Below are 16,630 nucleotides of genomic sequence, written 5' to 3' on the forward strand. Positions count from 1 at the left end.
CTCAGTGGTAGAGTATTTGCTCTGCGTTCGAGGCCCTTGAAATTTCTAGTACCAAAAAGCCAAGAAAGTGTCCTTCTCTATGTATGGAAAGGTTCTTCTCTATGTATGGAAAAAATTACATCATTCAAGGATATAATCATTACATAAAAAAGGGAGTTACAGCAGGACTATTGATCCTAATATTTAAATAGGCTCATTATGAGTTCAAAGCAGTTTAATCTTATTTCAGATGTACGTTATGTGTTCAAAGCAAGTTTTTTTAAGTCAAGATTTTTCTAAGAAACAGTTGTCTTGTATAACTAACCATTTATTCTTTATTTCTATATTCATATGGTCTTATCATGCTGTACACCTGGGCCTTATCCTTGGATTAAATCTAGAATGAATGTAAATCAAGTGCTTGACTTAAGGAGGTTCTTAAGCTCCTAGCAGCTTTACTTACACTGAAGGAGGGTTACTTGAATCAAATCAGAAATTCTTTAAAATCATCATCAGGGGTTATGAAATCATCAGTTTGTTTAAGCAGCACCATGTCATGAAGGTACATCTTCAAAATAGTAGGCAGGAAATCTTCCGAACAGAATGAAGTAATAAGCAGAGAGGGTCTTTGCCATGCTAGATATGTGACATGCATGGAAAGGCAGTATACCAACAATAAGCAGTCTTGAGGCAAAATCCTTGGGGCCTTGCCTACACCATTCATTAGCGATGCAAAAAAAAAAAAAAAAAAAAAAAAAAAAAACACGAGTGGGCTACCTTCAGGAAGCTCGCTTGCTTGCTTCTGCCAATCCAGCATACAATTGCTCCCAGCACTCTTCCCATTGACTTGGTGGGGGTGTTTATATTGCTCTGTTTTCAAAGATTGGTAGGAAGGAAGTTGGGGGAGGATTTGCTGGGTTTCACCTAGTTCACTATTTTCTCAAAACTTAAGTTTCCATTGTGATTTTTTTCGGAATCATGCCTTTTGTACCAGGAGGGGATATTTTTGTAAATTGGGGTGACAGAGTCTCAGAGGTGTTTTGAGGCAATTTTTAAAAATGTAGTAACAACCTTAGTACTTTAAATCTACTTCATTGTGGTGCTCTGAAGCATTCTGTTTATCTCATTTGGGAATTGGTTCCTGCTCCCCGACACACAGACACTTGTGTGTCATTGTTGGCCCACCCTTTTAAACCACCCTTACTTGATCACACTCTTACTTGATCAGGTTTTCTAAGTAGTTCCCTTTCTAACAGTTTCATTTTGATTGTCAGAGTGAATTAACAAGTCTAACCCCAGAGGGGTTGCAAAGCCCTAGGTATAGTCATTTCTGCTTGTAAATACGAAAATGTGTTTTTTTTTTTCCGTTCCTCTTCCATGTTTGCTCAAATATGTATACAATAAAAAGATGAGAATAACAGCAAATAATTTTCCTGGCATATTGGGTTCATATTGTAAAAACCCTGAATGTTGGGGAGCTGCTGAAGTATTCTGAGCCCAGGGGAATGCTATGATCAAAGCAGTGGTAGGAGGATTCATATTTCACAGATAGATAGCAGGAATGCCTCAGAACTTGGCACCAGCTCTTACTTGTTCAGGGTTCCTAATCATTTGTTATGGGAGTGGCAGAAAAGAGCAAGGCCACTTGAGAGACTGTTTTCATGCCTCAGAGATCAGGAAGCTGAGAGACAACAGTAATACTGGAGGTGATAAGAACGATAATGAAATGTAACGTTTCATTATGCTTAGAAGGTTAACTTACATTTATCGTTTCACAATTGTATTCCTGAGAAGTCCTGTGGAGAAATGGTTGACAAGATATGGCACCCTCAACTGACTGTGAGTGGAAGAGGGAATAGTGGCCGAAAGAGTCATCAGTCTGGTGGAGGCATTAGGCCCTTCTCTGAGTATATAGATTTTGCTGTTCTGTATAAATTATTCTTGAACCAGGGGAGTAGAGAGAAAACAGTAAAAGAATAAGTGTACCAGGCTGAGTGAGGTCAGGCCCTGTAATGTGGTGAGGAGAGTCAGGGTGAATGTTAGAGAAGGAGAAGGAGGTTAGGATGGTGTTGTCAATTATTAATATTTACTGTTTATCTTTTAGTTAAGCATTGGTTATTCCTAAACCAGCTTTATATAACCAACTCATCACACAGAGACTAGGATTTATTTAATTAACCTGGAGCACAATGCTGGACAATAGTTACTCCATCCTAAACCTCCAAGCCCTCAGAGTTTCCTACCATTCAGATTTTACCCATTATACTTGCTTTTAGTCATCTCTCCTTGTTCCAACTCCTCTCCTACCGATATCTGCCCTCCTACTCCTCCCACTTGATTCCTTCTCCTCCCCTCCGGGATGTCCCACCCTAATCTCTCCATTGCTCAGCCTTGTGGCTGGTTGTTTTATAGATAATACAGAAAACAAATGGTGGCATGTTTATACAAACCTGAGACAGGTGATGTTTATGTCCAGTGATGCAATGTCTGGATTGAAACCAGATAGTGGGGTAGAGAAATCAGCATTTGAATGAACAAGGGTAAATTGTATACATTCTACAAGATCATTATACTTACTGGATGGTGCTTCAAAAAGTAGGTGGGAATGACCTTCAGAATCTGTGAACTTGATTATCTGTCAGTCTAATAGAGAAGCCAAGGAAGATAAAAGCTGAGTAATATGCTTGCTTTACAAGTTGAGAATGTTTAAGAGTTGATAGGAATTAGTCTGATGTAGGGAGAGGCTTAAGTACCTTAATGTATCCCTTTTATTGCCTTAGTTGGCTTAATTTCATGTAACATTTCATTATGCTTAGGTTAATTTACATTTATCATTTCACAATTACATTTTTTTTAAAAAAGAAAAGAATTATAGCCAGAGGTGATTTTGGTAGGGAGTGGGTAATCATAGCTTAGAGCATATACACTTTGTTTTTTGTTTATTAATTTTTTGTTTATTAATCTAGCTATCATTTGTTTTAGTTTTAAACATAGCTATTTTTTGGAATAGAATCATTATTGGCACATTAAAAAACATTTACTATATAAGTTTTAGGTTTCTTGTAATGTTTCTTTAAGGACTATATGAAATTTAGGCATATAGAAATACCTACAGGGACTACGACCATTTGGATCCTCTGCACTTACATAAAATCTGGGGTGAGGTGGAGACGGCAGTCACTGTAGCTCATTAGCCAGTCAGCCTAGCCGAGTCAGTAAGAGTTCAGTAAGAAGCCCTGTCTCAAAAAGGCGGAAGTGCACTCTTGTTTGTGGCCCCTAGATTTGTATCTTTAGCTTTCTGTGTACAATCTGAAGTAACCATAGAAGCCAGCAGAGGGCAAAAATGGGCGCCTTTAACTGAAGATGGGAGGTGGGAATAAATAAAAGAAGGCTGTGTGGAAAAGCCGTAAGGAAACCTGAAATTATTTAAAAAATAATTTAAAAGAATTTAAAAAACAAACAGAACAAGGAAAGTGGAGAACAATCAATGAAGACTTTCAAGGTTGGCCTCTGACCTTTGTATGCACATACAAAGCCCACCTGACCACACGAGCATGCATTCAATACATAAATGAAAAATAGGTCATAAAAATAGCCGTGGTTAACAAATACACTAAGAAAGATAACATGCTCTGGAAGTCCTGAGTAGAGAGAAGACATTTTCAGGGTTTGTGCGTATGTTGGATTTAGCAGGGAGGACATTTGCAGGGAAAGAGCACAGCAGAGATGAGGACTAAGACAAATATAGAGTTGAGGTATTTTGACTTATCTTTCTAACAGTTTTGCTGTGTAGCCAGCTGAGAACTTGGCAGTCCTTCTGTCTTTGTCTTTGAGAACTAGAGTTACTGATGGGTCTTAGCATCCTGGGCCAGGGTTGGGATGTTCTGGCGTTTTGTTTATCGAAGTGTGTGCGCATGTATGGTGGTGGGAGGTACTTGGGAGGAAGTTGGGAGAGATAATGATAGAAAGTTTGTTTGGAGTTAGAATTTAAGATAGTATGAGCTTGAATCTTTGAACAGAGGAACGATGCTTAAGAGAAATGACAATTTTGTTTAAATTTTCATAAGCATATTGTTGCACTTGTTTTAAAACTTTTATTCGGGTTCCTTAAAGCCTCTCCCTTCCAACCCCCAACGCTAGGTAGGAGAGAGAAGATTAATGGGGAGAGGAACGATGCTTAAGAGAAATGACAATTTTGTTTAAATTTTCATAAGCATATTGTTGCACTTGTTTTAAAACTATTTTATTCGGGTTCCTTAAAGCCTCTCCCTTCCAACCCCCAACGCTAGGTAGGAGAGAGAAGATTAGTGGGGAGAGGGGCCATAGACCCCTTTACTTCTCTTGGCTGTTTAGGGTCAATGGGTTCTTTTGGGGTTATACCAGTGTCCGTCAACAGCAGACACAGAAAGCAGTCTCCTCCAAGCTATTTCTCTTATTTGCCTCCAAGCTGCCACAGTTTTCCACTCTGGGCTCTCATATTTAGATCCTCAGAGCCCTGGACCCCAACCCTTCCCATGCTGCACGAGGCAGGTTGTTATCAGCAGGCAAAGACTACTCACAACATGAGACAGTTATCAGCTGTGGACAAACTAAAGCCCAAACTAAAATCCCACACTTGGGATTAAAACAAAATCCTATTAACACAACATAGCTAAGTTTTTAAAGAAACTAAATCTTCCCGAAAAGGAGACCAATAAAGTAAAAAAAAAAAAAAAAGAAAGAAAGAAAAAATGCTGGGCCCAGGGACCACTGCAGAGACTGATGCAAAGACCAAAGACCCTGCATAGAGAGGACTTAGACCCTCTGCTCAGATGTATAGCCAGCCCATAGGCAACTCAGTCTCCATGTGGGTTTCCTAGTAAGGGAAGAAGAGACAGTCTCTGACATGAACTAGGTTAGGTTGCCTGTTCCTTGATCACTTCTCCCTGGTGGGGAGACCTAGCCAGCCCACAGAAGAAGAGGATCCAGGCAGTCCTGATGGGACCTTGATAGGCTAGGGTCAGTCCGTAGAGGGATGGGGCCACAACTGGGATTCAAAGTGAATAAATTGTTAATAATGATAATAATAAAAACTTCCATTACAGCATATAGTATTTACCAACAAAGAAAATTAAAGGCCAAAGAAAGATGCATCTAATAGCCCCATTTAATTTGGATTAGAAAGTAAGAAAGTACCAAAAAAAAAAAAAAAACAAAAACAAAAACCTGGCAGTGGTGGTGCAGAACTTTTACTTTTAATCTTAGTACTCAGGGAGGCAGAGGTAGGCAGATATCTGTGAGTTCAAGGCCAGCCTGGTCTACAAAGTGAGTCCAAGACACAGAGAAACCCTGTTTTGAAAAACCAGAAGGAAAAAAAAAGTGAGAAAGTAAGAACACGGAAACCAGCAAGGAGGTTTATGCAGTACTTAGAGAACATAGGCAAATAAAATCTTTGATATTTTGAAATAGCACTCAAATAATATTAGGTAGTATGTTATGTGATATGTTAAAGTTTTGTTTTGTTTTGCTATAGTAGAAAAGGGAGAATTAAGGTTATTGGGATGTCTTGTTGAAAGATCCCAAGGCAGGAGGATAAAGCTGGGCTTCAGGAAGTTCTGGGCTTAGGATCCAAAGAGCTGTTGGTAAGCCGCCTATTCCTACTTATTCTACTTTCTTGGGACAGCCAGTTGATTCTTTTTGTTTGTAAACTTTTAGTCTAAGCCAGAGTGGGAAAATTACTTTTCTCAGTTCCTGTGTGTTAGCAGTCTAGAGATGGAGGCAGGCAGAGACCAAGAGTAGGATGAAGATGGGGGAAAGGAAGAGATACTGATTTTTGCTCATGGTTTCAGATTTTTGAGGGTAGGAATTTGATTTTATTATGCTCAAATTTAACTTTTTTTAAACCATTTCATAGCTAGTGCTAATCACCTATGGCCAAAAGAGTTAAATACACTCTGCACATTTCACTTAGATAAATCAAGGGTTAAGAAAGTTCTCTTGTAGCAGAAAGCCACCCGTGGTACTTTTCTTTAAAACTCTACTTTATTTAGGGTGTTTAAGCCTCTACCTCCCATCCACCAACCCCACCAACTTTAAGCAGGAGATAGAAAAGGTTAGTGGGGAGAGGGGCCCAGACCCCTTTCTTTCTCCCTGCTAGTTAGGGTCAGGGGTCCTTTTAGGGCTCTGTAAGTATCTTTGTCTCCTCCATACTGCTGAGCCCAAAGGCATTTCTTGTCTGTCTGCTCCAAACTGCTACACTGTCCCTGCTCTCTGGTCTCTCCAAACTACTCCACGCCACATACCAACACTGAACTCCACGCTGAACACCACACAGTCTCTTTCTCAGCCTCATAGTTATATTCTGAGTCTTAGACCACGTTCCTCTCCATGAAGCTCGTGGAAGACAGTTACCAGCTAGCAAAAATCATGTCCCGCATGTGACAGTTAACAGATGTGGACAAACTGTAGCGCAACTAAAATCCCACACGTGGGATTAAAACAAAAGCATTTTTACATAATATACAAAGAAACCAAAATTTCCATTACAGTCACTTACTGTAAGTTAGGAATTCCAGAGTGTGCTTATCACAGTTGTGTTTATTATAGTTATGTGCTTTGGGATTCAATATATGGTTTGAATATAGTGTTTGAAGTTTAGAGAAGTAATGCAAAAAAAAGTGCAGAAATTTCCCATAATTTAGAGAATGAATCTTAGTTGAACCTTAAGAAAATTAGTTGTGGGGCAGTGGTCACTCAACACCTTTAATCCCAGAATTTGGGATGCAGAGACAGGTGGATCTCTGAGTTTGAGGCCAGTCTGGTCTACAGAGCAAGTTCTAGGAAAGCCAGGGCTACACAGAGAAACCTTGACTCAAAAAAAACCAAACCAAACCAAACCAAAAAAAAGAAGGAAAAAAGAGAACTAGTTTATTCCTGTGAGAGGATGATATATACTCAGGTGACAGTGGTAGAGTCATGAGAATGTTCTATGTCTTGATCCTAGGTGGTGATTAAGGCTTTTGGGACAGAGGAGGGAAACACATGAAAATCCTGTTATGTAGTCTAGTTTGGCCTTGAATATTTAGCAGTCTGCCTGAATTCTGGGATTATAGTTATACTCCATCACAACTGGCATATTTTGTGTTTATGTGAACGTTCATCAAGATGTGTAAATTTGGGTCTGGAGCAGTGGCTCAGTAGTTAAGATTATTGGCTGCTTTTCCAGAGGACCCAGATTCATAGCCTATATAGAACACATGTGGCAGCTTATAACGCCCATAACTCTACTTCTAGGAGGAACTTGCACCCTTTTCTACCCAAGGGCACGAGACGAGACTTGCATGTTGTACACATATGTACATGCACACACATAAGATAAATAAGTCTTAAAAAAAGATGTCTACACGTGTATATACAGAACAGTATTTTAATTTATTTACTTACTGTGTGTTTGTGTGTGGTTTTTTTCAAGATAGGGTTTCTCTGAATAGCCCTGGTTTTCCTGGAACTCACTTTGTAGACCAGGCTGGCCTCAAACTCACAGAGATACGCCTGTCTCTGCCTCCTGAGTGCTGGGATTACAGGCATGCCCTACCACCACCGGGCTCTAAATTTATTTTTATTTTATTGATTTGAGACAAGGCCTCACCTAGACATGGTCTTACTATGTAGCTGAGACTGATTTAAAACCCTCTGTGTAGCCTAGATTGCTCTTGAAATTTTGAGTCTCCTGTCTCATCCTCAGAAATGCTGTGATGATAGGTGTATACCTGGCATGTATCTCAATTTAAAATGAGCCTGGATAAAGGTGATCCTTTTGATTTATTTGTTTAAATATTAGATAAGTGTTCATCTGTTGTATAACTTGAGTGCTTCAGAAATAAATGTCACATTTAAAAAAGAAAAAAAAAAAGAGGATACCAAAAGCAACACTGACTTCCCTTCCTCCTTGATTTAGGTGGTGTGACTGAGAATTAAAGGCCATGGAAGAAGATGGACTTGAATTACAGCCGCAAGCACCAAACTCATTTTTTGATGCAACAGGTATAATGACTTGGATTGTTTGTTGTACTTTCTATGTACCAAATTGGGAGGTTGAGACGGGCACAGTTAAACTCTCACATTATTAGTCATGCTTGGATTTCAGGGTCTACAAATGTCAAAGTGAGCACATTATCAGCCCTTTTCTTAAAATCCTGACTTCCTCATAACTGACTTTAATATTCTTGTCAGTACAAGTTGAGTATCCTTAATCTGAAAATCCCAAATGCTCCAAAATTCAAAACTTAAGAGTGCTGACATGACACCACAAGTAGAAAGAAAATTCCTTACCTCACTTGTCATAGTTAGAAGTAAAAACACATGCATATGAAAAAAGTACTATATAAAATGACCTTTAGGCTATATATGTAAGGTGCATATGAAAGAAATGGATTTCATGTTTAGACTTGGATCTCTCCATTAGTATGTGTGACTCTTGTAAAAGATGAAAAGTTTGATAGACTACATATCTCTCAAGCATTTTATTTTATTTTATTTATTGAGACAGAATCTCTCTAAAATCTAGGCTGATTGAATTCTCTATCCTTCTGTCTTAGACTTCCTGAGCTCTAAGGCTATAGGTGTGTGCCATGTTCCTGGCCTGACTTAGTCTCAAGCATTTGAAATAAGGAATACTTAGTCTCTGACAACAGTAATATCAGACTTTGAATGTTTTTTAGTTATCTTCTTGCTTAGTTATCCCACTGAGTTCTATTTTTTGTCTCTTTGAAAAAAGAAATTCCTTGATTACATCTGCTTCACGTGATTTTCCTCCTGCCACATAGTCCCTCATCTTGTCTTAGTTGGCAGTAACATTCATTCCTTCCCCCGAATTTCTTTAATTCAGCTCACTATAATCAGAACACCATAATATGTAGATTATGTGATATATGTGTTCTCTGTCACCCAAATGATAAAGTATAAACCAAGGTCCTCCGCATCCTGATACTATCCTGCTTTCATAACCTTCTCATAGGTTCTCTTAAAGAGTCTTGATTCAGGAAGACACTTTTGCTTCACTTCCCAAAGTGCAGAAGGGGAAAAAGCGTTAACTAATTTCCCATTGGTCGGGTTGTAGTATATTTAATAATTTTATCAGAGTTAAATACTTAGTAGAAGAGGGCATACATTTTTCATAGGATAGTCTTTCAAGTTTGGTGGTTTCATTTTGATAATGATGAATGCATAGTTTGTAATTCTTTATTAGATTATGAAATATAATAATTGATCTTGGAAGATAAACTAAACTTAGGAGAAAAATGCACAATGCATATTTGCTCTTGCTTGTGAATAGAAACCTAGCTAATGCACTAAGTGGCAGAATGAAAGACTGAATATTTATCTTAGCAAATCACTTAATCTGCCAGGCCTCCATTTTATGTCATGATAATAATGAAAACTGTCAGTACAGTTTTTCTAGAACATTTCCCGTATATTTCCATTTGATCTTTACAATCTTGTGAAGTATGCAGGGCAGATACTACTGTTCTTATTTTCCTGATGAGGAAACAGAAACTCAAGTTAAATAACAGGCAGGCACACTGACTGGGCCTATTGTGGGCTTTTGAAACTTCAAAACTCACCTCTAGTGACACACATTCTCTAACAATTCCACACCTCCTATCCTTATAATCCTTTAAAACAGTTCCACTAAACAGTAATATCTAGCTAATATACATAATATATTATATAATTATATAATATATTATATATTATAATATTTATATATAATATATCATATATAGTATAATATATTATACTATATATAATAATTATATATATTATAATATATAGGTAACTAAACAGTAATATATAGCTTATATAGGAGCCATTCTTATTCAAACTACGATACTTATTTATGAGTTTGCTTATTTTTCAGGAGCTGGTGCTACGCACATGGATGGTGATCAAATTGTTGTGGAAGTACAAGAAACGGTTTTTGTGTCAGATGTTGTGGATTCAGACATAACCGTGCATAATTTTGTTCCTGATGACCCTGACTCAGTTGTAATCCAAGATGTTATTGAGGATGTAGTTATAGAAGATGTCCAGTGTCCAGATATTATTGATGAAGCAGATGTATCCGAAACAGTCATCATCCCTGAGCAAGTGCTCGACTCAGATGTAACCGAAGAAGTTTCTTTAACACATTGCACAGTTCCAGATGATGTTCTAGCTTCTGACATTACTTCAGCCTCAATGTCTATGCCTGAACATGTCTTGACAAGTGAATCTATACATGTGTCTGATGTTGGTCATGTTGAACATGTGGTTCATGATAGTGTAGTAGAAGCAGAAATCGTCACTGATCCTTTGACCGCCGATGTTGTTTCAGAAGAAGTGTTGGTAGCAGATTGTGCCTCTGAAGCAGTCATAGATGCCAACGGGATCCCTGTGAGCCAACAAGATGATGACAAAAACAACTGTGAGGACTACCTTATGATTTCCTGTAAGTCTTGGGGTATAGTATTTATCACAGGTGCCTCTTCAGCTGTTTATCTAACTTACACCAGGGGTGAAATTTTCTTAACTAAGTGTTCATTAAAATTAAATGTATTAAAATACCTTGTCCAAGTGTGGTAGCACACACTTTTAATTGTAGCACTTGGGAAGCAGAAGCAGGCGGATTCTCTGAGTTTGAATCTGCCCTGGACTATTTAGTGAGTTCCAGGTCAGCAAAGGCTACAAAGTGAGACCGTCTCAAAACAAAACAAATCTCTATAAAATGAGTTTTAGTTTGGAGTCTGTAAGGTAATTGAAAATTATGAAAAGTGTAATGGTTGACTTGTTTCTTAGATAAAGATGTGATAGAAAGAAATACTTTCTTCAATTATAGGAAGACAGTCGGTAACTTTGTGGTATCATGAAGGGTGTGATGTGCTGTTAACAGCTTCTATTAGTGTTGGGATCCTTCTCACACAACTTGGAAGAATGCATGACCAAACTACTTATATTCTTGTATGCTTATAGGTACAGGAAACAAACTACTGGACAGAGAAAACCTGAAGTATGAACTTATGTTCTTGGATGTACAGTAATACTTACGTACTTTGATTACATGTAAAATACTATTTATGGAACAGAATGGGAAAGAACATGGTACTGAAACATGATTTCAAGCATGGTGAATTTATTAGAGTGCTGAAGCAAACTAAGGTGTTTTGGGGACATACCTCCACGTGTTTTAAGTTGACATCTGGCAGAATAGCTGTGTCTTTTTGTTTTTGTTTGTTTGTTTGTTTTTAGAGACAGGATTTCTCTGTGTAGACTTGGATATCCTGAATCTCCCTCTGTAGACCAGGCTGGCCTGGAACTCACAGAGATCCACCTGCTTCTGTCTCCCAAGTGCTGGGATTAAAGGTGTGTGCCACCACCATCTTGGTGCTGTGTCGTATTTCTTAGTACTACTTTCAGGTATAAAATTCTAGGTTGGATAGACCACAGTTCTAACTCAGTATAAATTCATATGCCTTAAGGCACCAATAAAGACTCATATGCTATTTATAAATTTGCCTAGTTATTTTCATACGTGGAATTGGTATACATATAATAGAGTCCATCAGCGTTTTGTAGGATATCATCTTCTACAGATATTGAGGTATTCTAACCCAGGTGCGGTGGCACATGCATACCTGTAATCTCAGCATTCAAAACGTTGAGAAAACAGTACTTGTACAAGTTTGAAGTAAGCCTGGGATGCAACAAGTTAATGATAGAACTGCTGAAATAATTGGTCTTTGTAAAAAAGAAGAATAAACCTTCATTCGCATGTATTTATGGGGCTTACTTGTGTTTGCATTGCTGTAGCTGGTCCAGTTAATGCTAAGTCCTGAATGTGTAAAGCAGAGAAAGCCATTGTTCCTCAGGGAAAGGACTTACAGTCTACTGTAGGAGGGAAGGTTGCAGAGTTGTGACTGAATTCTTGTGGAGACTACTCATGAGTAGTCCACCTTTGTCAAGGATGAATTTTAGTTTTGCAAGATGAAGCAAGGGTATGGGTGAGTGGAAGACATATTTTACAAAGAGTTGGGGATTGAGAAGATGACTCTTTAAATAAGTGCTTGTCATGTAAGTATGGGGCATAGAGTTAGGAACCCCAGAAACCTGTAAAAGCCAGGCTGGCGCGGAAGCCACCAGTGATCTTAGACAAAAAGTGAAGAAGGGGCCACCTTGGGCTAAGCTGGCTAGCTAGACTAGTGGGAATGAATGAGCTCCAGGTTCAGCAAGACCCTGCCTCAAAAAATAAACTAGACCTCCATCAAAGGAACACACCTGGCATCAACTTTGGGTCTCCACATGCATATGATACATATGCACATGCACCTGCAGACCCTACATGCACTCATGGACATCACACACATTTTTTTAAAAAGGCACCTAGCATGCCTGTAATCCTTGCATTCAGGGAAACAGAGGCAGGCAGATCTCTTTGAGTTTGAGGCTAGCCTCGTCTACACAGGGAATTCAGGACAGCCAGGGCTACACACAGAGAAACCCTCTCTCAAAAAAAAAAAAAATGGTAGCTAGAAAGGGTAGAAACTTAAGATATGCCGAAATCTCTGTGTACTTTGTTCGTTGTAATGAATTTCCAGAAATAGAATTACTGGATCAAAAGGTTTACACATTTAGGACCTGTGAGATGGCTCAGCAGGTAAAAGTGCTCATGTATTACACAAGCCTGGTGACCCCAGTTCAGTCCCTGGAACCCACAGTAGAAGGAGAGAACTGAGTCCCAGAAGTTTTCCTCTCTTCTGCACATGTGCCCCCTTTACATAAACAAATACACATACACACACACATAAATAAAATACTAAAAACTAAAAAAGAGTATGTATATTAACATTTTGATTATATTACATCACTGTTGTGCTTAATATAAGCCCCTCCTTTATTTTGAGATTATATTTTTTGTTTTTGTATGCCAACCAACACGAGGCAGATTTTTCTTTTTAAGTTTTTGCTGGTTGGTAGGGGAATATGTGATGTGGCTTATTTTCAATTTTCAATTACTTTTGTAAGATAATCCTTGTAGCAGTAGAGATTAAGAATAAGTGATTAGTGATAGACAGTAGTTGAAGTGGTTTCTACACAAGAACTGGAGTTAGTGTTATGGGTGGTGGTTAGTGAGCTGGAAACGGAACCTGTATTTTCTTTGAGAGCAACGAAGCAAGTACTAAGTACTCTTAACTGTTGAGCCAGCCCCTTTATTTTTAAAGTTACATTTTATTTATACACACATGTGCTTTTTTATGTGTGTACATTTTATGTATACACACATATAAATGTGCTTGTGTCATGATGGACATCTTATGGATGTCTGTTCTTTGCTACTGTGCAGGTTCCAAGGATGAGACATGGATTGTCAGCCTTGGTGGTAGCCTTTACCCGTTAAGCCATCTTGGTGCAAAATGCTGTTTTTAAATAGCAGTGCCAGATTTTCTGTAACAAGGCTAGACTAGAGAAGAGTTGACTTTGTCCCAGATGATAAAGGAGACAGCACTCTGTCTTCTGCTTTCCGCCTTTCTGGCTTCAACCCTTCTCGTTTTTAAGTGCTTGCTAAGGAGTAAGGCTTGACCATGATCTGTATGCCAGTTTTTTGCCTTTATTGCTCTTTTAGAAGGTTCACTCCTCTAGAAGACTGCTTTAAAAACACAGAGATAGGTTTAATAGTGATGAACACCAGCATATCAAGTGTAGCATTGTAAAATCTAGACTTTTAAAAAAAATCTTATTTATATTTACCTTTTAGATCGTGGGGTTCTGATTCAGGCCAATTTTAATCGTCCTGAAAAATTAAATATGGGCAGAAATAAACTTGTTTTAGTGTATTTGGGCATATTTTAATATCTGTTGTATATACAAAATATATTAATGTGATATTCTATTCTTGTTAAAAGATACAGATTCAAAGAAAGCAACGGTACATTTAATTTAAACAACTATCTTTGCTCATGTTACTGTCCAATTTTGCTATAATGAAGTAATTGGGTTGTTTTCAAGTTAGATTTAGTGATAGTGACTTTGGCTGTATCTTTTTTGTCTATTGTACAGACGTTTTTTAATTTTTTCTCCCTATCCTCCCCATCATCTCTTTTTCTCTCAAAAGGCCATATTAAACAATCCACTTTTGGAATCAGACCATTGTAACGAGCTGGGAAATTGTCAGTGTTTTCTTGGTTTCTACCTTCTAGCAAAAATATTCATAAAGGTGTATGTGTGTAACAGGGTTTCTCTGTGTAGCTTTGGCTGTCCTGGACTTACTTTGTAGACCAGACTGGCCTCCGACTCACAGAGATCCATCCACCTGTCTTTGAGTGCTGTGATTACAGGTGTGCCCATCAAGCCCGGCTATCAAGCTATATTTTAACATAAAACATACTGACTTCAAACCTTTAAGATTTGCAGAGGTTTTGTAGTAAAGTGAATGGTTACATTGAACCAGTAAATGTGTATTGCTTTACATATTTATTTTCTTTGTGTTGATGAAAGTTAAAATCTATTTCTTCAGTGATTTTTCCTTTTTTTTTTTTTTTTACAAAAAAATAATAGTTTTTATTTTATGTGCATTGGTGTGAGGGTGTCAGAGCCTCTAGAAATGGAGTTACAGGCAGTTGCGAGCTGCCACGAGGGTGATCGAAATTGAACCCAGGTCCTTTGGAAGAACAGGCAGTGAGTGCTCTTTACTACTGAGCCATCTCTCCAGCGCCTGTGATTTTCAAGTATACAGAAAATTGTCATTATAGTCACCTTAAAACTTTGTCTTTAAAGCCTATTCAGAGATTTCTTTTTTGTTCCTCCATCCAGAATTATTTGTTTAGATGAAATTCATGGGTAGAGCTGGTCTTAGGTTGCATCTCTATAAAGAAATACACACTCTCTTTCTCTCTCTCTTTCACTCTCTCTCTCACACACACACACACACACACACTTGTGGAGAGGGAGGGAGAATATTGTATATAGGCATTCTAAATTAGACATCCATAACATTGATGGATTATGGATTCCAGTATATTTTTTTTTTTTACATACTATAGTATCTATTGTCACTGCAAGTAATCAGTTCCTAGTTTTGAGTCTTCACATGGTTTTACTTGGAGCTGTATGAAGTGTGCTTATGTTTGCTATAGTTCTAATGAGATTGTTTACCAAAATTTCACTTCAGTTTTTAGGTCAAGAGGGGCGGATGATTTTAGAAGGCTTGCTAGTTTCACTTTTTAGAGTAGAAAAAAAATACGAAAAAGTGAGAAAATTCCTCATGGCTTGGGTATTGATAATTTCTTTTAATACTGAGTTTTAGACATTAAAACATATCTTTCTGTAAAAACTAGGAAAGGAAGATAAAGGCCTAAATTCTAAAGACAGGCATGTTTTTCGTACTTCGCCCAGTCTTTCACTAGCTAACTGACTTTTGACCAACTTACATACTATCTCAGAGCCTTTTAATCTGTAAAATGAAGTAAAAAGGCTTACATAGAAACATGAAGGAAATTGCAAAATGCAATGCAAATGGTAGTTATTATTAGAAGTAATTTTAATTTCAAAAAATTCTGCATTTCTATTTTGGAGAAGCCTTATTCTAAAGTACTAGTTCCTCATGACTGCAGAAGATGACACTTATGTAGAAATCATACATATGACTCAATTTTATTGAAGCTTTCTTTGTCCATTTATAGAAATTCATTTTTAATAGTAGCTTTAAAATTATGGTGAAATTCTGAGTACTTAACAGGACCGTCAAAAAGTTCTTTAAACATCCTCTTCTGTAATATTTTTTATTCAGAATAATTTCACAGGTTGAGCAGGTGGAGCAACTTCTCAAGGGGAAAATCTGAAGGTGAATTCTCCTTTCGTATAACAGTAGAATAACTCTGTTAGCAGGGAAGTCGGTGTATTTGAGATATCTTTTTATGCATATTTATGAAAGCAAACAGGTAAATTCTGAATTAGAGGTAAGGCTATGACATTTTGCATGTTCTAAGATGGATTTTTCTAGTCATTGAAGGTTTTCTAAGGGTCTCAACTGACAAACTGACATGTGAAAATAGCAAGTCTGGCCTTGCTCTTTGGAATCACAAGGACACTTGACTTTTAAGTACCAGTTAGACCTAGATGGGTTGTTTTGTTTTTTTTTTCCAGATGGGTTTTTTTTTAAAGATCTTTTTTAATTTAACTTTTTTGTGTATGTCTGTTTGTCTGTGTTTGTGTATGTCACATGTGTGTTCTTTGAGGATAGAAGGTGTTGGATTCTCTGGAGCTAGAGTTACCTGATGTGGGTGCTGGGAATCTAACTTGTGTCTTGTGTAAAAGCTGTAATTGCTTTTAACTACGGGGCCATTTCTCCAACCCTTTTGTTGTTGTTGTTGTTGTTGTTTTGGTTTTGATTTTTGAGACAGAGTTTTGCATTATGTAGCCTCTGCTTTCTGAGTGCTAGGATTAGTGCCTGGCTTAGGATCAGTTTGTGAAACTTTCCTCAAAGTTTAGGCCAACTTCCTCAATCGTAACTATTTAAACATAAATGCTCCAGTGTTGATCTCCATGATCTACTTGCCTCTGCTTCCCAAGGGCTGAGATTAAAGGCATGCACAAGAGTAAATTCATAAGATATTAAAGTAATCACACCATTTACTGCTGA

The 16,630-nt window shown here is 37.8% G+C and overlaps 1 protein-coding gene across 8 annotated transcripts in view; it reads left to right on the forward strand.

Moving 5' to 3' along the window:
* Zfx (zinc finger protein X-linked) overlaps window positions 1-16,630 on the forward strand; it is a 45,171-nt gene that overhangs the window by 16,424 nt on the left and 12,117 nt on the right. For all 8 annotated transcript variants that reach the window (XM_060376715.1, XM_060376714.1, XM_060376711.1 and 5 more), the window contains 2 exons: window positions 7,916-8,001; window positions 9,878-10,447. In XM_060376715.1, the coding sequence (XP_060232698.1) occupies window positions 7,941-8,001; window positions 9,878-10,447 (631 nt within the window). In that variant the 5' untranslated portion in view covers window positions 7,916-7,940. The remainder of the gene's footprint in view (window positions 1-7,915; window positions 8,002-9,877; window positions 10,448-16,630) is intronic.

Source organism: Meriones unguiculatus, assembly GCF_030254825.1.
Source record: "Meriones unguiculatus strain TT.TT164.6M chromosome X unlocalized genomic scaffold, Bangor_MerUng_6.1 ChrX_unordered_Scaffold_30, whole genome shotgun sequence".
Taxonomy (NCBI): domain Eukaryota; kingdom Metazoa; phylum Chordata; class Mammalia; order Rodentia; family Muridae; genus Meriones; species Meriones unguiculatus.